Genomic DNA, 22,666 nt, shown 5'->3' with positions numbered 1-22,666 from the left:
GAAGCAGACCAATAAACTGGCTTAGAAGTCAAAGTCATCTGCTTTGGCCTTCTTCTCCTGAGACTCAACCCAGGCCTTGTTGATAGTGCGCTTCATCTCGTCATCTCCATCTGTGTAGATCTTCTGCAGCATGCTCATCAGCCCCTCGCTTGGATCAGTGTTCCCATCCAAGTTGGGTTTGCTGAAACAGATAGATTACCATTAAATTACCATCTATGATATTTATAAACATAATTTGAAGAACCAAAGCCCGGTTCCCCAAAATGTTCTTATCGCGAAGTAGTTCTTAACCTATTCCTTAACCTCTCTCTTAACCTTATGGCACGATTACCAACACGTTCGTACGCTAAGTATATATTCTGTAAGTCACACTTTCGTAAGGTTGGTCTGGACCAAGCTCTCTCTTAGCGTTGTTTGAGCTCAAGACACTACTGTACAGCAGTCTATAGAAATCAGCGCAGCGCAGTACAAGTCAAACTATGGTATGTTGACAATGTTGTGGCTCAACAATGATTTTATATTATTTTTTACGACTCATAATAAATTATGTTCGCAATGGATACAGGCATATTTATGAAGTTGAATTTTTGTGGTATCAGAACTAATATGGTGGTAATTAACCTAATTAACCTTTTTCGTAATGTATTTAAAGCGAATTGGCAATCAATTTTTTGATAATTAAAATCTGGCAAACAATTTGGCTCTAAATGGCTAAGATCTATAAATGGGTAAGCATGGTGGTGTCCAGTAAGCGACCAACTATAGCAGCGATCCAACGTGTCATTGTATTGAATCAAAGACGGAGCCGTTTAGTCCATGTCAATTTTTTTATTCGGCAAAACTTAAGCCCTTTTGACATTTTTCCTGACGTGGCTATATAAAAAAAAAATCGCCTCCCAAGACAGCTCATTATGGAGCTGCTGGACCTTCTCAGACCTGCGCTTGCCAATCAAACGTGGCGGAATTTTGCTTTAAGCCCTGAAGCCCAGCGCTACTTTTTTTTTTTTTTTTTTTTTTGCTACAGAGAGCTTCATCGAGGTCATGGGAGAGGGCCTAATCAAAACCTCGGTGTGGAGGTGCGTCCACACTGTCACCAACGCCCTTCTGCGCCATTCCGGGGATTACATCCTGGGGATGGCACACTCGTCCCTATCGCCAATCCATCAGTGACTGATCAGGCGTAGGCTACATATCGCGAAAGGGATACGTGGCCATAAACGTGCAGGACCATAGTGGACCATAGGGTTGTGATTTCTGACCTCATGGCAAGGTCCAGCAAAACTTCAACTTCCTCTGACGAGAAGCTTGGTGCCCTTTTTTACATTGCTTCCCCACCATATTTTGTATCTAACTCTCTCTCTCTATGTTCATTGTAGATAGGTTGCTTTTTATTAAAAAGATCAATTGCAATCAATACCGCATTAAACAGAAGTAACTGCAGCTGCTTGCCAAATCAATTCTGATTGTAAAGTACCTTACCATTAATATAAAAGTGTATTATATAATTTTTGTAAGTCGTTAAACCCATGTCAAGAAGCGGCACAAGTGGTACAACGGGATAAGGAGGGTGGATGATTAGCGAGGGATACCCGGTAAGTCTAACTGTCACAACATATGGTGTGAATATATTACTGACCATTTGATAATTAAATTTATTTCTACTGATAACTTAAAATATGTTAAAATAAATGTTACTATAATAATTTGAGGAATATTTCATTTGCATAGAACGTGTTTTTCTTAACGCTGTATTGCACCTTCGCGTGAAGTGGAAAATCGATTCCTGAGCAATCGATGGAAACTAATTCAGCACCCTCACTTTGGACAGCGCTCTTGTTACGTCGGACGTAAGAGGCAGCGTGCTAAGAGCTTCCTAAGGGACACTTCGGGGAACACACATAGGAACATAAACAACTTTGGTAAGATATATCTTTCGAGGTCTTCTTAACACGCTAAGAATGAGCGTTATCGGGAAACCGGGCCCAAATTAAGTATGATACTTATAACTATGATGTTACCCTGATAATAGTGCATTATGCAGTCAAATATATATGTTTTAATAATTTTATACTTTTTATAATATACAGTAATATACTTATTTTATAATCAGGGTTTCAATTAAGAACTTTTTGAAGAACTGAACACATAAAATGAATACCATATGAGCAGGGTAGGTCAAATAAAGTACAAAAAAATTACTGTAAAAAAACTCATTTACAGTTCAGATACAAGTTTTCACAAAAACAAAGTCTATAAAATGATAAACGTTACACCGATGCAACCGGTTCTTGACTCGTGAATGAGTCAATGTTCAGCAGTTCAGTCAGAGTACTGTTTGAGTAAATGAATTACTCCGGGATATTGGTTTGTTTGAACTCAGAGGGAGCGTCAGCCACATTAAAAAAGTTTACAACTTAAGTCATTTGTGGATCAGTGCCTGTTGGAGACGCGAAACGTTTAACGGTTCAGTTTGATTTGGTGAACTGGTTCAAAAAGATCCGGTTACATCGAGTGATTCGTTCGCGAACCGGATATCACAAACTGCTTTGTTTTGAACTTTCTCTCACAACAGACACGGAAGAGAAGACAATGCTGAATAAAGTCGTAGTTTTTGCTATTTTTGGACCAAAATTTATTTTTCGATGCTTCAAAAAATTCTAACTGACCCTCTGATGTCACATGGACTACTTTGATGATGTTTTTCTTACCTTTCTGGACATGGACAGTATACCGTTCACACAGCTTCAATGGAGGGACTGGGAGCTCCCGGACTAAATCTAAAATATCTTAAACTATGTTCCGAAGATAAACGGAGGTCTCACGGGTTTGAAACGACATAAGGGTGAGTTATTAATTACATCATTTTGATTATTGGGTGAACTAACCCTTTAATAGTCAAGTGCGTCTTATATATGTTTTTCTCCTCCTCATGACGTATTTTTGGACTGATGCCTCTTATACTTAGGTGCGACTTACAGTCCGAAAAATATGGTAATAGTTTGAATAATATGAATTTACATGTATAACTTTTACATTTATATTTTCTTTTTATGTATCAGCACCATTAGATTTAAAATTGGCTTCAATATACCAATTTTAAAACTAATACAGAATCGAACTGTGTGCATTTTACTCACTCTTTCTCCTTAGACTGTTTTTCGACTTGTGTCAAGCAGTCCCACTTTTTTGTTGACTTCTTCTTGCACATAACAAGCACCATGTCTGTTTTTATCTGTAAACAAATGAATGAATTTCACTTAGCTATACAATTTTATCCATAAAACAAATCAATTTGCCAAATTACAAAAACAAAGAAAATGACCAACCTTTTTACTACTCTCTGCTACAGTAATGGGAAATAAAAGGTTGTTGACTGTCATTTGATGGTTCTTCCCATCCAGATCTTTGACTAGTACATTGAAGCCTCTGTGAAGACAGAATAGCAGAACATTACTATAGATATATACAGTATATAATCGAATGTGAATTTTAAGAATTTATTTATCTGAATATTAGTTATTAAAATAAAATAAATAAGCATTAATCCATAACGTTACCATAATAAAAAAGATAAACCAAAATTCTGCAATATTCAATGTGAAAACAATACCTCTCTGTAAAGTTGGCCTCAACATTTTCAGCTGGAATAGTATGCACTCCTTTTAGTGTAATGTAGATTTTGACAAATTTGTCAGACTGGTCCCATCCTAAGACACGCACACAAAAAACATTGACCGGTATATTAGACCAAGCATATCATTTTGGAATAGCCTATGCCTAATAGTATGAGGTATGAACGCACCATAATTATTAATTTTGACTGTGTATCCTTTGAGTGTTGTGTCAGTTTTGTCTCCAGAGTCTTTTTTGGCTTGCTGCAGTTTCTGCTGCAGCTTCAGCTTCTGCTCCAGCTCTTTCTCCACCTTCTTCTGCTCTTGCGTTAACGCGTCCCGCACGCGCTGGCGTTCACATTTCTCCAGCAGACTCGTAATCTCTTTAAGATCACTCTCAAGACCGGCGATCTACAGACACAAAGTCAGATCTGAGAACAAGTGAAGAAGCATGCTTACATCTTCAGCACGGGTGAGGTGAGATCAGCAGGCAGCTTTTATCTCAGAGACAAGCGATACTTAGTTCACCCAATGTGTATACTGTCCCATAAAACACCCAAGTAAAACAGGAGTTTAATTTACATTCATTAGCTTCTGTTTATCAGTGCATGAGGCTTTACAGTACAATGAAAACACTTGGCGAATGGCAAGACTGCTATAACACTGTAACGTTACTCACTAATGTAACGAACTGGGAGCTAAAACGAACAACACACAGTTCATTATACCATCTCATTGATGTCCATCGCTGCCTTGAGGAAACCTTAGGACACTACCTTCTGCAGTTTTGAATTCAAGTAATTAAAATGAACTTTGCTTTCAAACGAGCTCCGCTTGTCCGCTGATATATGCATTCAGGGCTGTTTCTAGAAGTATTCTTATTTCCGCGTTATGTGATGTCAAAATAAAAGTCCTCATTTTAGTTGCCTTTGATAAATGACCACTACTAAATAATTCTACAAAATCAGAATATTCATATTCATAATGAAAGAAGAAGAAAAAAATGAAATTTGAAATGAATTGATTGCATTACATATGGGGTAAAATAATTCTTAACATAAAGTACAAAAATGTACTTTAATTTTAAAATTGTAAATGTACTCATTACTTTCAAGATTTATTACAGCGACCAGAAAATATTTTGTCAACGAACAGAAAAATAATTAAAATGTAATTTACAATACATTATTTTAAGCTTTATGTGTTGTTGATAAAATGTGTCTTCTGTATTTTTGTCAAAATTAGTTCAAAAATATAATATTCCAGTTTTCTGACACCAAACAATGATATAAGCAATTGGTAAAATGGTTATATGCCAGTAACCTAAAACCTAAAGAATTAAAATAAAATAAAATAATAATAAATAAAAAAAAATCACCAAACCCAAAAGTATCACATAACACCTTTTTATTGTATCTACAATAAAATAGCACATCATTTTCCATCATTTAAAAAAAAAAAAAATCAATTCAATATTCAATAGAAGAAACAACAACATTTGAGCAGGTGCTTGTTGGTTTTCCAGCTCTTTGTCTTTGCATTTTATGCAGGAATATCTTCTTGTTTCATTGCAAGGTTTTAGAAAAATCCCATAGCTGATCACCACATTGATCTCTGTATTCCAGACATCTGGTTGTGGTCCGCTAAATGCCGAAAAACAATGCGACTGAGACGCCACCTGCGCTTCACTCCACGAGGACGTGATGTCATCACACACCTGTTGCGAATGCGCACAGGACAACTGTCCCGGGGCAGTGCGGCTATTTCTTTATCAGCTATCTCCTGAGGAAATAAACATGAGAGACATGGCCTGTCTTATCATCAATATTTTATATAAAATTGAATTATCGTATTTATTGGAAGTCAAAATAAAGGTTAATTACTGTGTTAATGTATTTAAAATTCTGACAATAAAAATCCAATCATGTACAATGGAAAACAATCTAAAGAAGGGTATAAACTTCCATCGCATGTAAACGGCAAAACTATGAATGTAACAGTTACCTGTAGCTCTTTTGGCAAAATAGTATTCTTCCTAATGGCATTGATGCGCAGTCTTGTATCTGCATATTCAAATGCCATTTGTCTCCTTTTCACATCCCGCAACATCCTCCAGTTCACATAGTAGCTCCTGGCCTGCTCCACCACTCCAAGTGAACTTCTGTAGGCCTGAAGAACATCAGAGGAGATTTTACATGCGAATACGTGTATAGTTTAAATACACCTAGTCGAAACTATAAATGTCACTAGTATGTCTTGGTGTAGGCTTATCTTATTACAGTCTAACGTGATCGCAGACTAAATACAACATCATTCAAACACAAATAAAATGGATTTAAAGTTCTAACAGACTTTAAATCGACAAATCTGACATTTTAAAAGTGAATTTACCTGTCTACAAATCGGCAAGGACGACTGCAGAAACCCCATCCCCGTGCCGAGGAGCTTCCAGGCCGCCATGTTGATCCAGCATTAACCTCGATGGTGCTTTGAAGGGTAAGAATTGTGTTTAGTACATCGTTACCGCCATCTCCTGGTCATATTCAATGTTCATTCGAGCATTTTGTTTTTTTCCTCACTCAAAACTCTGTTGCAAATTGTTTACTAATGTGTTTTGCTTAAGTTATGATGCTTTGTTGTCATAGGATAGCCTATAGCCGACAATATGAACGAAAACTTGCTTTGTCTGAATGTCATGGCTAATCATATTTAGACATTTTTGAAAAGTCCACAGAGAATTGTGGCTCTGAGCATCTATCACCAGCCATGAAAATAGTAGTGTAACATTAAAAAAAAAAAATTGGTTTCATAAGACAAAATAATCAGCAAAATCATAAAAAGTGTAGAGCAGTAATAGTTTGTGTGTAATTGCAGTATTTAGCCAGATAGTGGCAGAATATCGCTACTAATTCACCAACACCAGACTCGTTAAAAAGGATTAAACTAACAAACGTGTTTAAACGCGGTAGTACACTTTGACAAAATCACTTAAAGCCTTAAATACCTGTGATATAAGTTATATGCATTTAAAACAATAGCTAGTTCTTGACTCCAATACAATATTACCCACAACCATAGCGTATTCTATTCTATTCTATTCTATTCTATTCTATTCTATTCTATTCTATTCTATATTGTTCTATTCTATTCTATTCTATTCTATTCTATTCTATTCTAATGTTATCTATTTTTTTTTTTTTTTTTTTTTTTTTACAATTTCTACTCAAAAAAAAAATATATTTTAAAGCTTGGCATTTTAATTCAGCAGGTTGGTCTTCACAAATGACATTTTCAGACCTGAAAATGCATCTGGACACATGAACAATCGCACCTCGGAGACCTTTGAGACATTGTGAGGACCTGCATTCTGCACCTGCATTGTGCTAGTAGCAGTTCAAGACAACAGAAACAAGCACTCTTCAAGACAATAATCTGATCTAATGCTGACTGGCTGTACAGATAGGAAATCTGGGCACGTTTAGACAGAAACATTTTTGAGCATATTATAGGCCTACAAAGTATTAGAATAAACAGGGGACAGAGTGCACCTTCTGTTTTAAAATTCCTCCCTCACAGCTTGATATCAGAGGTAAGTTTCCAGGTAAGTTTCCATTCCAGCCATTGAGGGTCTGCTGCAATTTTTTGAGAGGTGGTTCAGCGAAAAATCGGCAGCTGTCAGCAGGAAGTGGCTGTCACTGGCAGCAGGAAGTGGCTGCCAATAAAACCGGATGGCAGCTGTCGCTAATACCCGGAAATTGGAGGAGGCTGCCGGCGGCAACAAGACAAATAAATAATTATATACACTTATGATTGTTTAATACTTTTTTAAATAAGTATAAAGGTCAGTATTGTATATTATTTGATTTAAAATATTGATCAAATATAAACAAAGAAATAAGATCATTTTGCTAAACGTTAATTTCCAGCTGAATGTTTATGCATGTATCATTGTTTGTGTGAAATAAAACAATTTATATTTATATACGAGAGTGGCACTTACTGGGTGTATGTTGTATATTTATTATAGGCTATATACACAAATGACTGAAAAGAGAGAAGTCTCTCAGAGACCTTTATTTAAAATCATAATTTGCGGTTATATTTGTAGTATTTCAAGAAACAACTATATATATATATAGTATATAGTATAAAGTAGCTGTTAAATTTGTAACTGGGTTAGTAAGTTGTCAAAGTCAGTGCTTTACAATGTAAACCGTATAAAATATATCCAGTAAGCAAGCAGACTAAAATATCAATCAGAATCACTAACAACAATCCGGAGGTATTTTCAAGACTCTTAGATCAGAACTGATGAGGTATACAGTGTTACTTCTCCAGCATCTTGCACCAATCACTGTAAAACCCAAGGTGGATGTGCATCGCCCCTCATTTTCCTCTTGCAACATGGTCAAGTCAAGCATTGTTTATTTATATAGTGCTTTTAATAATACAGCTCAAAGCAAAGCAACTTTACAGTATTAAATAGGAAAATAGTGTGTCAGTCAAAAATGCAGAAGGACATTAGTAAACTCAGTTTGTAGTCAGTTTAAAAGGCAGTTTATCATTCAGTTCAGTGATGTCATCCTTGAGCTCGGTTCAGTTTAAATAGTATCTGTGGAATCATGTCAATGATATCACTGTAAATGAAGTGACCACAACGAAGCAAGCCAGAGGCGACAAGGAACCAAAACTCCACCGGTGACAAAATGGAGAAAAAAACAAGGTCTTTACAGGGGATCTGTATCTGGGCTCTAGTTGTCCTGGTCTCCGCTGTCTTTCAGGGCTGTAGAGGTCCTTTCTAGGTGCGATCCACCATCTGGTCTGGATACGTACTGGATCCGGGTGACTGCAGTGACCTTCGAATAAGAAAGAAACAGATTAATATAATTGAAGATGTTAATATCTATACGATGTTTGATAGGGAGCCAGTACAGGGTTTACAGAACTGGGCTAATCCGGTCATACTTCCTGATTCTAGGAAGAACTCTAGCTGCTGCATTTTACTATTCATAAGAAATTGGTGACATTAATACCTAAATTGCTTTATTAACAGTAGACATGCATGCACAGCCATATTAATGATTATTCCCATTGCATCTTGTCATCATGTACAGAGCAGTGATTACATTTTCATGCATAATTTGCACACCTGGTAAGCAGTTGTTGTAAACCTCGTCGCAGTGTCTGCAGGGTGTACATTTTGTTGAATTCCTGACATGGCTTAGACTTGTTCTCCATTTTGTTCCACCTGTATATTGAGATGAGGAGCATGAAAACAGCATTATTACAAAGATAAACATTCAGACATGGCAACTGAGAAATGTAATGTTATGGCACCTTTTTAAACCTCTAATCAAATATGTAAAAGAAAATACTCAGTCAAGCCAGCTGGATTGCGCCCTCTTTCGAAAGGAGTCTGTATACAGTACAGCAGACTTCTGAATTTGGAACAAACCAAAGACGGACTTAGTAATGTAGCATCACCCCTCCTCCAGGATCACGTAAAGAAGAATTTCCAACAGGACAGCATCTGGCAACTATTGGGTATTACAAAAAAAATAAAAAAAAGGTGTCAGTGCCATGGTTTTGTCTCAAGATGCACATCAGTAATGTGTTTTTTTTCTTTCTAAATGCATGTTTACAAAAGCTACTTCAATGTTCTAAATTTAACTACAGACTAATCCTGGCTTAATCCAAGCCCTGTCTGTGAAACTAGACCTAAAAGTTATAAGGAATTATGAACCGGTCCATTATATTTTGTATAGATAACAATAAAAAAAAATAAAAAAAAATTGTTTTGCATTCACATGCTTACAACTTCAACTGGTACACAGAACAGTTCTGCACATGCATAGTATTAGAGAAAACACACCTCAATAGTGCAAAAAAAAAAAAAAAACTTATTTTAAGAACTCTTAAGTTAATGTATATCACACAATCTCCTGAAATACTTAACATGCAAAAATATATGGTTAGTGTTGCAAATGTATCTTCTATCATTCCAGTCAAACAACATTCTTTTATATTATTCAATAGACTGTTAACACGCTAACAAACGTTAATATTTAATGGTACGTCAAACGTAATTTGAAGTTAATGGTAGGCCCCTAACAAGGTACACAAACAACGTTGCTACCACTAATTAGATTTCATTGAACAATTAAACCAAAGTAGACACCAAGTCTACCAAGTCGTTCACCAAGATACCAATTAAAATCAAACTTACAACGCAAAAAAACATTAATTACTCCGATGACCAATTTCTGAACTTACCGTTTGATCAATCGCAACCATTACTGAAGCGTTTGGGTGCAGTTATATCTGATTGGTTGCGCCCACGTTGGTCGATACTGATTGGCTCCCACCGAATGGCAGGTCCCGCCTACCATCCGGCTGACAGTTACTGCCTTCCGGCTGTCAGTTACTGCCTTCCGGCTGTCAATGGCAACCACTTCCTGCTGCCAGCTGCCGATTTTTTATCTGAACCCCTGCAATTTTTTTTAATCAGCACTTCCATAACTTAGTACTAAATGATTACTTTGCCATTTCTTATTCTCATCTACCATTCTGTCATTACCACATAATCCCCCCAATAAAACAATGAAAGTGAAAAAAAAAAAAAAAAAAAAAAAAAAAAAACAGACGACAAAATGAAAACCAACAAACGCTTGTTATGTGCTTCTCTGCATGACATTGGTTAGTTCAACCCCAAGGCTTTCATAAAAAATGGTACTAGTAAATTCCTGTAGAATTTCCCAAGCAATCGGCCTTTGTTAAAAGATACAAGGAGATGTGTTCTGAGAAAAATGCTAACATATGTCAAATTGCACAACTTCACAAAGAAGATCCATTATGTAAATTAAAGTGGAAAACAGATCTTGTGAGGTCTAGACATGTTATTCTTCTATAAACCAATTGTTATGATGTGAGGTTAACGTAAATAAATGAACAGGAATAGAAAGGGAACATAACTAATTTTAATCCATGTAAGCCTGCAGGCAAAGTTGCTGAAGGCTCTAACCATATTTTTCCATATGTAAATATTTTTTTTGTGACAATATTTCTAAGACCACGGCTGTACAAGCAGACAACTTAGGAAGAGCTCCTGACAACTTACTAATGATGCCATGTGGTGATGTTTAATTCATGAGTCATTCCTGGATGTTTACTCAGAAATATACCTAACTTTAGTGACCAGTGAGTAAAAATCCTAGAATCTTTGCATTACTTTCTACAGTATATATATATATATATATATATATATATATATATATATATATATATATATATATATATATATATATATATATATATATATATATATATATATATATATAACATTATTCAAATAATTATATTTAGGACATGCTTTGGAAGTATCTGGGTTATTAATGCTGTTGATCTATAAAATTCACAGCATAGTTCTATTTCTTTTATTTCTTTTATAAAGCACAATGCCATACTGTGTCATGCATTTGCTGCTCTTTTGAAGTTGAATCTAATAACTGCAACTCTGATCTTCTGAAGATTTCTGAAGCATATAGGCTTCAAAATATTTAGTAAATTTCCTGCTGTTCGCAGGCCACTTGAAACCACACTAGTTGCTTTTAAATGAGATCAATCCTTTCCAAATACAAACCCGATTTATTCTGCGCTTTGTTCTTTAACAAATAAAAAAAATAATCATAGTGGTGTGAAGGGAATTCATATTCAGAAATTCCAGGTCGACTCCCACTGGGGTTTGAAAATGAGAAACAACTAAACCGTGCATGATGTCAAACTGAGTTTGAGGTTGAGATTTTGTAAGCTAAAATTGTCACAGTCATTGATTTCTATTCTCCTGTTCCTTTTGAGTCCCATGACCTTATTTGGTCACATTCCTTTTCTTGTTTAGTTAATTGATTACTCCCCACCTATTTCTGTTCTTCTGATTACATTCCTTGTGTTTATAAACCCTGTCTGTTTAGTTCTTGGTTGTCAGTCCTTAAAGTTATGTTTGTGTTTGTTCTTCGTCGTTGTTTTGATTAAAATCTCATTTTGGAAATTCTGTGTGACACCGTCTCTCCTTGAAGACATGTACTGTCACAGAAGGACTGACCTAGACAGAAAATGAAGGCTGAAGAAGCATTGAGGTTTTTGCGGCAGAGCGGTCGGAGGTTGGACCAATATACAGAGGATTTCCTCTAGCTTACTAATCAGGTGAGCTATCACGATTCATTCCTGGGTTTTTTGCTTGGGCTGGACGAGGACACAATCTGCTGCACTCTTCCTGGTGATTTCCCTTTGATCGAGCTCATTAATCTTATCCTCTGGTTGAACAATTCTGACTTCGAAGTGGATGAAGTTCATGAACAGCCCAAATATCCTCGTCCAGTCCCCTCAGGAATGGGCTGTGTTGCGCCTGCTCACCCTGAGCTGGGAACCTCTGCATTCCGCTCCAACAGCTCCTCCCGCCTTCCCAAACCCAGACACCCCAGTATCCTCCTGAGCTCAGCTGTCTCCCTCAGCCCATCAAAACTGTAGCCTGTGGCAAAGCCTCCAGTGTTGGCTCCAGCCCCAGAGCTCGCTCCAGTGTCGGCTCCAGCCCCAGAGCTCGCTCCAGTGTCTGCTGCCGGCCCTGAGTCCAGGCCCGTAAGTGTCCCCAAGTTATTTTTTTTGGGGGGGGGGGGGGGGGTGCAGTAGGGATCCAGCCATAGAGGTCGAGGCCAAGGTTGGGGCCGTGGCCTCTGAGGCAGCTCCGCCAGGGCCTATTGAGTCTCCAGATCTGCCAGGGCCTCCCGAGTCTCCAGATCCACCATGCAATGCTTCGCCCTGGAGGTACACCCCCCCCCCCATGAAGTTACGGCTCAGGACGAGCCTTCCAGGAGGGGGGAGTATTGTCACAGTCATGGACTTCTGTTCTCCTGTTCCTTTTGAGTTTTCCTTATTTGGTCATGTTCCTTTTCTTGTTTAGTTAATTGATTACTCCCCACCTGTTTGTTCTTCTGATTACATTCCTTGTGTTTATAAACCCTGTCTGTTTAGTTCTTGGTTGTCAGTCCTTAAAGTTATGTATGTGTTTGTTGTTCGTCGTTGTTTTGATTAAACTCTCATTTTGGAAATTCTGTGTGACATCCTCTCTCCTTGAAGACACGTACTGTCACAAAAATAGTTCTTTTATGTGCAAAAAGTATTCTAGACCTCAGATTTACTTTTCAGAAAAGAGATTAAAAGTGCATATTCTTTTTATATTATCTTCACTGGTTCATTTAAACTACATCACAAAGAGCTCAAATCAGTTTCACTAATACAGTGTCCTGTTTGATTTTCATGAGCTACTTGGGTGGGCTGGTCATTCTAACGTCACTATATTAAGCCTTGCAAAGTCAGAATTTGAACACACTGCAGAAGAGAAGCTGGCAGTCTAGTATTTGTGGGTAACTCAGTTTTTATATGAGCTCAGAGAAAGTGAAATGGAAGAACGTTTGCAAAATGATTTAGTCTGCTTGTGCTAAACATGGTTCAGCATCTAAATATTAATATATCGGTTGTTTTGGCCAGTCCTCTGCCCTTCATGTAGAGCCAGAAATATTGTAATTAGAAGTTACAAGCACATGAATGGCTAAACAAAGTCATGTTTACAAGTGGGAAAGACATGACTTGTCGAGTTGGAATAGGGCATGACAATTTTTTTTTACATTACGGAAACACTTATAAAACAGTAGGAAGCTGTCTGTAGTGAATTATAATGTATAATTTAGCAAGTTGTTTTAATTTGATCTGCAGAAACCACTGATAGACACTTGAAGGCAGCATCTTTCAAAAAGTTCCCATAAATTTCACTTGAAGAAATTCAAACGTTCCACACATGTGGAGATGCATGTTCTGAACTCTTTACCATATGTGGTAACAGGTGATTTGCAAACATAACCTCAAGACTGTTTGCTTTCCACAGTCTAGCATTCTGCACCAGTGGCTCTAATTGTTTATTTAGAATTGTAAGTTTTCACACAGCATATCGTTCAGAAATTCTCCACTGTTCTATTATGCAAAACGTTGGTTAGAGAGTGGGAAACTCTCATTAACTCTCATTAAAATTAGGCCTACTTTTAAAGAAGATTTTACAAGTTTTGACAAAGTGGAATCGGTGCAGTTCTCTAACATTTCCATTGTGCTTGCTAATGTTTCAGGCAGCCTTCCAGCTATGAGTTAAAGTCCCTTTTAGACTCGAGGTCAAGGTCTTCTTGAATTTTGGAATGTTCTGCATTGCTCTCTCAGGACTGTGTCAGTCAAATAGCTGGGGACCGATGACTACCCGCACTGAACGAATCTATATTTTGACGGAAGCCCCTGTTCTTCCTCTGTCTCTCCATGGGTCAGTGCATGTTTTTATCTGCATTTTACACTCCAGTCCTTCTGTTCAACAGATGCTGAAGCTGACATATAGGAAAAGAGAGAACATCCATCCTGAAGTCCCCTTTAAGTTGATCGTCAATTTCAGTAAACAAACATAGGTCTTCTAGTACGACTCCCTGCAGTGTAATTATTATTAAACATCCAACCTCTAATTTCAGCACAGAAGCACAACAAGTATTTGATTAACGTTTTGTCCCCGATGCCTGTCTGGTTTTGACATTAGATTAAGAAATAGAGACGTCAGAGGGAATGAACCTCGCACGGCCAACCATCACAATCAGAGCGATCATGCTTTCCAAACCTAACTGTTAATCCCATCAAACATTTATGACGAATCGGGCTCAAAATAAAATATGAAATGATAACTGGGACATTAGACCTCTTCAGAGTTTTTTGCGTGACCATCTGTGAATTCATTCAAATAGACCACCAAGGTTAACAGGAAGTGTGCTCTCAGGGCACCCACTACCCTTTTCCACTCAATGGAGCGGGGTAACCCAACACAATACGGCAGAGCAGAGTCTGTAAACTTTACCAAACCTTCCTTTATTGAGTCAGGTAATTGAGATTGGCCTGCAGAGAGAAAAAGCCTCACATGTGCATGTCAGCATGTGTTTCTTGCCTGTTTTAACCATTTCACTAAGATGGTAAATTTAATCTATAGACGTTTGGGGAGGGCTGCCATTAGAAGTGAGATTGCTTGACTGATTTCCTCAAGCCATGGTGCATTATTTTCAACAGTACATCTAAACTATGTAGATGTGTAGTGTTCTGGGGAGCTGAAGTGTAATATTTCTGAACCCACTTGAGTGGGTGGGTAGGGGATATCTAATTTAGCATGGAGAATGTGGCTGGAGAAATACTAGTTCATTTGATTAGACTTCTGGAAAACTTTCACACATGCTCTTGTATGATATCAGTCCTCTGGCAACAGTATTGTCAAAAGAGTTACAGATCATTTATTACTGTAAAAGCAAAAAAAACGTAAAGTTGAACTGTTGATATAATCTGCACTTTTTTTTGTCTTTCTCTATTAAAGAATCGAAATATTCTAAAATAGAGAGAGATAAATCTGAAGCTTATAAAGCTGTCATAATTGTCTGTTGGAAAAGTAGATTAAAGGACAGGTTAGATAGTTACAGGATAAATAAATGTCAGTGGAAATGGTAGGTAATTTGATGTGGTGCACTGTAATTAATATAACAAAATTCAGACTCAGTGTTTTGATCTTGAGATGCAATCAACTTATGTTTCCTGTTTGTATCTTTGACTAATAGCAATGAAATAAGAAAATTGTAACATTTTAGCCAAAATATTCCCAGTTACACTGTTTATTTTTGCTCTTCCAACAAATATATTTCCAAATGAATTTAAAGCAGAATCATTCTATTCAAGCAACACAGAATACCTAACAGCAATGGCATTTCATTCTTGGATCAATCAACGTTTTCTAAGGAATCGTTTCAGTAAATGATTCAATGATTCATTCATTTTTTTTTTTTTTTTTTTTTTTTTTTGCTTTCTGAATGAATCTGTGTAGTTCTACAGATCGATTTACTGAATGGTTCAATAATTCACCAAAAAACCTTTGCTAACTTTGTTGCCAGGTACTGGCGTAACTGTGCAACCTGCAGAAAGAGTCGTACAAAAGTCCGTCTGGAACGCATAAAACAAAGAAAAACCGAGCGATTCACAAACATTGTCAGCTTGTAACACCATATGGGACATTTCTTCCAGAGGTTTGACCTCTGCTATACCTATAAAGAAAGAATGTTTTTTTTTTTTTTTCTTTTTTTTTTTTGGGCCATGCAGTGTGGGTTGAAACAGCATGCTTCAAGTCAAGTGTCTATCACATTATATCTTAGGAGGAAAGAATCTCGGTGGCCAATGAGAAACAGGTGAGAAAAGACAAGCTTTGCTCTCTGGGAGGGAGCTGAGCTCTTTTTGTGCCTATGGAATACTGTAGAATGATGTTTTGGTGGCCTTTTCTAATAAGGTGGTGTTTTATTCTGGTATAAACAAAACAAAGTACTGAAAATTGTGTGTGATTCTTGATTCAATTTACTGGGAATACCACCCGCATGTGCAGAATCTGTGCTGAACCTGATAAATTAACATTTAGTCAGAAGCATTTAGCAGTAAGTGTTTAAAGCAGAGTTTTGACATCTCTTTCAGTATCTATATTCTTTTGACAACTAATTAAACCTTTTGCTTTCACTTATTTAGCAGCCCTGAGCTCAAATCATATCTCTGAATGGAGAGATGCAATCAAGATCTTTTTGGTCTGTTCACCTACAGCTGAATCAAGTATAATGGATCTAAATTTAATAAAGAGTAAATAATGCTGTGGTATTACTAAAGGCTGACTATAAATTCAGAGGCTCTCATTATTAAATATGGTGTCTACTTTGACGAAGGTCCAGTTGTTTCCAATATGATGTTGAGCAAATTTAGTCAAAATTGCATTTCTATATTTATAATTTATATTTTACACTTAATTTATTTTGCTTTGCGATTTATTGTTATTATTTGGATTTCCAATAGCCTACTCTTACAGGGACTGTTTAACCAAAGATGTTCATTCTGTCATCATTTACTCATCCTTCGTTCTTCTGCTGAACACAAAACAATTTATTTTGAAGAATATGGGTAACTAAATGGTTTACGGTAGCCATTGACCTTCATAATATTTTTTATTTTTTTTCATACTATGGCTACCATCAACTGTTTGGTTACAAATTCTTCAAAATGTCTTCTTTTGTCTTCATCACCTAAAAGAAATTGTAGATATGGAACAACTTGAGGGTAAATAAATGATGACAGGATTTTTTGTGGTTGAACTATACCTTTGACACCCAATTTTTGTAGATATAGATGTCTTGGATTAACATTACATCTGGATTCATTTCAAGAAGTGAAGGACTGTCAAAAGCCATGAGCTTGAAAAAATCTTGTGACTTGAAGCTCTTTTCTATTTTTCAGGTTAGGAACATGCTGTCCCAAAGAATCCTGCCATGGACTTAAAATACATCAGCATCACAGAGGTCTGATTCAGTCAGATGGCACGAATGTGAAGAATGCCTTTTGAGCTGAACTTAAAGGTCACCTGCATGCTGGTATGTTTATTGCCATACATATTCCTGCTTTGAGTTATAACAACAATCTTACTTAAGTCTGTTTGTGCAATCAAGACCATCAGTCAGCTTTATGAAGAGAAAATCGTTATTAGGATCACATTTTCTCTGATCGTTAATGTTAACTATGTCTCAGTTCAATGAATAGAGAATGGTGCGATGAAATTGCAACACATCCTATTCGGTTGCTCTTCCTACTGCTGCTATGAAAAGCCTTCATTCCTTACCGTTTATTATGATCCCTGCTTTGGAGACAGGCAGATAAATGATTGTATAACATAACTCAAAGCCTACTGTTGACAGTGTGATATAGAATATTGGATCTGTGTCTCACACGTATGCGAGTATTTGCAGAGACCTTATGGCTTCGATTTAAATTTCTTAGCTCTCTTATGGTGGTGTTGACCTTTAAAACCAGCCTAATAAAACCCAGAAGCATTCCATATAAATATGTTTAAATACCGAGATTTAATTTTCTTTGATAGATTTCCTTGTGGCTTTGTCTTTGTAGCCACAAGTCTTTCTGCTTCTTTAGTAGACTTTAAAACAAACATAATGTAAAAAGTTAACTCTCGACAGAAGAGAGATGGGTTGTGAAAACACTTTACACCTCTGGGTTTCTCTAACGTGTAGTCTGCTTATAAATTTTATCCATGTTTTTATAGCTACAGGTTATTGCTAAGTATTTGTAATCATCATAAACCTCCAGCATAGCAATCAACATTTTTTCCTTCTCCTTTTCCCCCCAATTTTTTATTCTGCGGACCTCTCACGTAGTCTTTATTGAAATATGTCCCCATTTCCTTAATGCACAAACTCTTGCTGAGCCTCTGCCTCATAAAAAGCATGGTGAAAGCCATAAGTCTGCTTCACACCATGCCGCATTCTTGTACACAACACCGGTGGCCAAACACATTAATCAGTTTACTCAGATCCTCTTCTCAAATAAACGGAGAGAGAGGGCCGTTGGTGAAAAATGAGTGATGGATGAAAGCTGCATTTCCTTTGTGGGTATCATCTCAATGCTAGGGTTGAAAAACTGGAAAATAATTCAATAATTCAAAAGGAAACTGGTTTGATATATTTGAGGATGTGTCAGGAGGGACCTCAAACATGTGTATCGCTCAAAGGGTAAATGATTTAGAGCTCTCTGGAAAATGTAAAACATGCGGTAGCCAGATTTTGACTTCAGACATGTATATCATTCTAATGCTCACCGTTCACTGGTAAACAAGTGGTAAATAAATATGGCCACTTAAAAAAAAAAAAAAAAAAAAAAAAAAAAAATATATATATATATATGTATATATATATTGTCAGACAAGTATACCAATCCATTTAAAAAAAGAAAAAAGAAATAGTAATGATGCATAAATTGACCAAAAGTGAGAGTAAAGACTATTAATGTATTACAAAAAGTATGGATTTTAAAATATTACTGTTGTTACTGCATTTTTGATCAAATAAATGAAGCCTTGGTGAGCCTAAGAGACTTCTTTCAAAACATAATGTACATCATTAGGCAGCACATAAATAACAAATATTAAAGTGCCACTATTATGGGTTATGAAAAGTTCATATTTAGTTTTTGGGAATCTCCGACAACAGGTTGACATGCATGCAAGTTCAGAAAACACGTTCATTGTCTTTCACACTTTAACTTTCATAATATGAATGTATTTTTACTAGGGCCGGGACTCGATTAAAAAAATTAATCTAATTAATTAGAGGCTTTGTAATTAATTAATCGAAATTAATCGCATTTTAATCGCATATAAATATTTGACCTGAGAACAGTGAGAAGTAATTTTTTTCACATGGATTTATAGTATACCATTGAATAATGACTGAATACATAAGCTTAAGCAACAAAATATTGTTTATTTTTGTTCAACCAAGTCTAGCAGACCAGTGCAATTTTTGCCATGAAGTGTAGCAATAGCATATTTAGAAACAATTTAGAAATAGTACTTTTCAGAAATTCAGGAAGCTTATAGGTGCTGGAACCTTCTGCAAAGTGTTTTTTTTTAAGTAAAACACAATACTGTCAAGTACATTCAGAACATTGGAAACACTGACTATTAGAAAACATCTCTCGGTTGCTTCAGAGGCCATAACATACTAAGTCCAACACTCAATAACCTTGGCCAAAACAATAAAGAGTTCAACATAAACTGTTGCACCAACAAAATAATACATAGTTCAACATAAAGTGTAAAGTCCACGCTAGCTGCTATATGTTTTGCGTTGAGGTGATACTTGAGGCTCGATGTGCTGCTGCGGTGATATGCGAACGCTAGTTGGTGCTTCAGTATAATCGGTCCCGCCGAAACGCGTCCAGTGAGAAACGTTCCGCGGTGCAAAAATAAGTTATTAAAAATGCGGGAATTTTTTTTTCTGTAATTAATTAATCTTAGTTAACGCGTTATTTTTTGTGTAATTAATTAATCGCAATTAACGCGTTAAAGTCCCGGCCCTAATTTTTACCTTATTAGCTCAACGACTCTCAAACGATTGGTTTGATTGGTCGATTTCATTTTCATTTATCTTGCTTGTAATGCCTGATAAAGCAGGGTTTGTGAGAGCAGTGCTGCTTTGTGTACAGCCGTTACCAGGGGAACAGCTATTTTTACTTCTCCAAAAGCAACACCTAGTGGCAAAGAATGAATTTGCATTATCATTTAGACCAACACGAAAATCAACTGATGCCCTGCGTCCCAATTTTCATACTATCCATCCTAAATAGTATGCAAGATTACAATTAGTGTGTCCCAAAGCATAGTATGTTGAAAAGAGCATGCCAAAAGTCCCAGGATGGTCTACTATTTCAGGTCAATTTTTGAAGTGTGGACCCGTGCACACTCTGATGGCTAATATTACTCACAAACCTACAACTGGCTTTGATGAATGATTCAGTTCAGAAATACAATCAAAAATTTAAAAAAACTTTAAAAACGACAAAACATGGCGGATGTGCATGACCGACATAGAGAGGTAGAGAGGTTTAGATAAAAGAGTTTGAGTTACTAATAAACAACATTTAACCTGTTCTGTGTTAGGATATTTAATCTACAACAGCAATGTGAACTTTTATAAACATCCATTTGGTCATTAACTTTTAAATGCATCATTATGCAAAAAAATATGAGCAGAGTTCTCTGCATAAAGACCCATTGCTGGCAGATCAACATGCTACATAATTTGTCTCCAATACGGTAGGAAATGTGAAATGAAATGTGGAGGATGTTAACTGTGACACGATGATTGACAGGCCAGTTTACAGTGAGAGGATTCGATTAATTATTAGAAAGAGTGAACCATGAAAGACACAGCTGACCTATCGGTAAGCCCCTCCCCTCGAATGCAGATGAACCAATGGCAGTCGAGTATCAGTTGCATGGAGAGCGGAACTTGGACATCTTTAAGTTTCAGCACCATAGAGAAACAATGGAAAATCTGAAACTTTCATCGTTTTGATGGTGTTTATGCTACAAAAATGGAAAAACAATGTGCCTGGGTTACTTGTAACACTGATTCCAGGTATCCTGAGTGGATAGGCAATGGAATTGATTTAATAATATTTCCTGAACCCAAGCAAAATGTCCATAAGCATTCAACTCTAATCCCAATGAAGACGTAAACGTTCATTTTCTGGTTGTCATACTCTCATTAAATTAAAAATTTAATCTGCTCAAGCAGAATGTTAATGTCATCTTGTGCTTCAGCATGATACGTCTGTCTAAAACTAAAGTTGAAGTTAGTGAATCCATGCTATACAAACCTAAATAGTGCAATAGTAAAGTTTAGGTACTTCAATTCAGTGCCTCTCCATATTAAAATGGTTTTAAATGTAAAATAATTTGATTATACCCTAAATAAAGGGTATAATCAAAGACATATTTAATTCCCACTTGAATGGTGGTCCTTCCGTATCCAAAATGGTTCAAGAACATCTTTGACAAGGTTTTCACAATTAGCTGTCATTGCGAGACAGTGAGCAGCTCAGTTTGTTTGTCCGATGGAGCAACTGTAACTAAGGGGGGCGGGGCTTACCAATAGGTCAGTTGTAAGACGTTATGTCCCAAAGCTTGCCTACTACAAACACTCAGAAGTGTGTACTTTTCTTCACCAAAAGAGTACATATTTTAAGGACGTAGTATAGTAGGCACATTGGGACGCAGTAGGGGTTTTATTGAGCTTAAGTTTTTCCAGGTATACGTGCACAATAAAGTGGGCAGTCAATATGCTATTGATTCAAGCTGACATAAAAAAAAACGACTCGTATAAATGACTCAGAGTTGACTCATTCTTTTGAGAGACAATAACTTAATACATGGTGCACTTTCAGATTTAAATCTGTGCATAATGTTTTCATTCACTTAGAGCTGTGTTACACACTGCGTGAAAGATAGTTTTCAAAAATCCACAATAGATGCACTTTGATAACTAAAATAATAAATGAATAATGATAGTTATTTGTTAGTTAATGTTATACCAGTTTTATAACATAAAAAAATGAAAAATGTGAACATTTACATTTATATTCTTTTATCCGCATACCCTATCTTTCGAAATCTGTAGAACTTTTTTCTTCTGTTATTTATAGCAGAAGGAGCAATGCAACATGTGTGCAAGGCTTCTTTCAATACAGTGAAAGTGAAGGTTGGTCATTTCCTAAAATTCCCTCCTTGATATGGTTTCAGAAGAATTGGAATATAGCAAATCTGTTTTTATAATGCTTTTAGTGTGCCTTCACAATTCACTGTCATCAGGAAAAAGCATCACAGATTCTATTTATATTCTTTTGTTTTCCACAGAGAAGTCAGTTTTAAATACATTGGGGTGAATAAATGATAACAGAACAGAATACTATTATTATTTTTTGGGGGGTGAACTATCGCTTTAAATCTTAGAAAATTAAATTAAATATTAAAATGTAAATGTGTAACAATTAAAACATAACACATTCTATTATTATTATTCTAAGTACTTAAATCTTACCTTACCTTAAGCCTGCCGTTTTCCCAGTATTCAAACCATACTACAGTAGCAGTCACTAAATCATTCACCAAAAAGCAAAATGACGTAATTAAAACCGGTAGTAACAGTGTTTATTGGGTTTTTCAACAGTAGTTAAAGATATAGACAAGCACACAATCACTTACTTACTGCTGAGTGAATGGTTCTGTAAACTAGCCGGACATTTCCTGACTACAGAACAATTTCTCCCTGTTCTCATTTCCTACATATTCCAACCACATGTGAAAGTATCCAAATATTTATGGAAATAATCAGGTGTGCCAAATAATTTTAAGAGTTTTATAGTGCGCAAGCTCTACTTTTATCCATTTACAAATGAAACATTGAGTTTGTCATAGCTGCTGTAGGACTGAGGGGAAGGTTTTAGCTTCTGTAATAGTGATTTATTTATTTTTTTTCCATGCAGTGACGACATCCTTTGAAAGTGTTCCAAGAGGAAACTACTGCCTTTGCTATCTGTCTGAAAAATAATATACAACCACGTTA

The 22,666-nt window shown here is 36.4% G+C and overlaps 2 protein-coding genes and 1 long non-coding RNA gene across 5 annotated transcripts; all 3 read right to left on the bottom strand.

The window, feature by feature from the left end:
- Positions 1–6: 6 nt before the first annotated feature.
- LOC128029476 (calcyclin-binding protein-like) lies at positions 7–4,494 on the bottom strand. Its single transcript, XM_052617283.1, has 6 exons — positions 4,340–4,494; positions 3,803–4,022; positions 3,611–3,707; positions 3,327–3,426; positions 3,138–3,232; positions 7–181 (listed from the first exon to the last, which is right to left on the bottom strand). The coding sequence occupies exons 1-6, from the start codon at positions 4,355–4,357 to the stop codon at positions 22–24; spliced, it is 690 nt and encodes a 229-aa protein (XP_052473243.1). The 5' UTR covers positions 4,358–4,494; the 3' UTR covers positions 7–21.
- A 507-nt stretch (positions 4,495–5,001) lies between these two features.
- On the bottom strand, positions 5,002–7,364 carry LOC128028583 (28S ribosomal protein S14, mitochondrial-like). Its single transcript, XM_052615848.1, has 4 exons — positions 7,160–7,364; positions 6,003–6,098; positions 5,616–5,780; positions 5,002–5,393 (listed from the first exon to the last, which is right to left on the bottom strand). The coding sequence occupies exons 2-4, from the start codon at positions 6,069–6,071 to the stop codon at positions 5,211–5,213; spliced, it is 417 nt and encodes a 138-aa protein (XP_052471808.1). The 5' UTR covers positions 6,072–6,098; positions 7,160–7,364; the 3' UTR covers positions 5,002–5,210.
- Positions 7,365–8,052: 688 nt separating this feature from the next.
- Positions 8,053–10,068, bottom strand: LOC128028585 (uncharacterized). 3 transcript variants are annotated; one of them, XR_008187168.1, is made up of 4 exons: positions 9,885–10,068; positions 8,949–9,148; positions 8,761–8,859; positions 8,053–8,467 (listed from the first exon to the last, which is right to left on the bottom strand). It is a non-coding gene; the product is annotated as an uncharacterized LOC128028585 (long non-coding RNA). The 3 variants fall into 3 exon arrangements; XR_008187169.1 differs by having other exon boundaries at positions 8,987–9,148; XR_008187170.1 differs by having other exon boundaries at positions 8,057–8,467; positions 9,067–9,148.
- Between the last annotated feature and the right edge of the window lie 12,598 nt (positions 10,069–22,666).

Source organism: Carassius gibelio, chromosome A15 (genome assembly GCF_023724105.1).
Source record: "Carassius gibelio isolate Cgi1373 ecotype wild population from Czech Republic chromosome A15, carGib1.2-hapl.c, whole genome shotgun sequence".
Classification (NCBI taxonomy): domain Eukaryota; kingdom Metazoa; phylum Chordata; class Actinopteri; order Cypriniformes; family Cyprinidae; genus Carassius; species Carassius gibelio.
The sequence above is the reverse complement of the archived record's forward strand: the minus strand, read 5'-3'. Positions and strand labels throughout refer to the sequence as shown.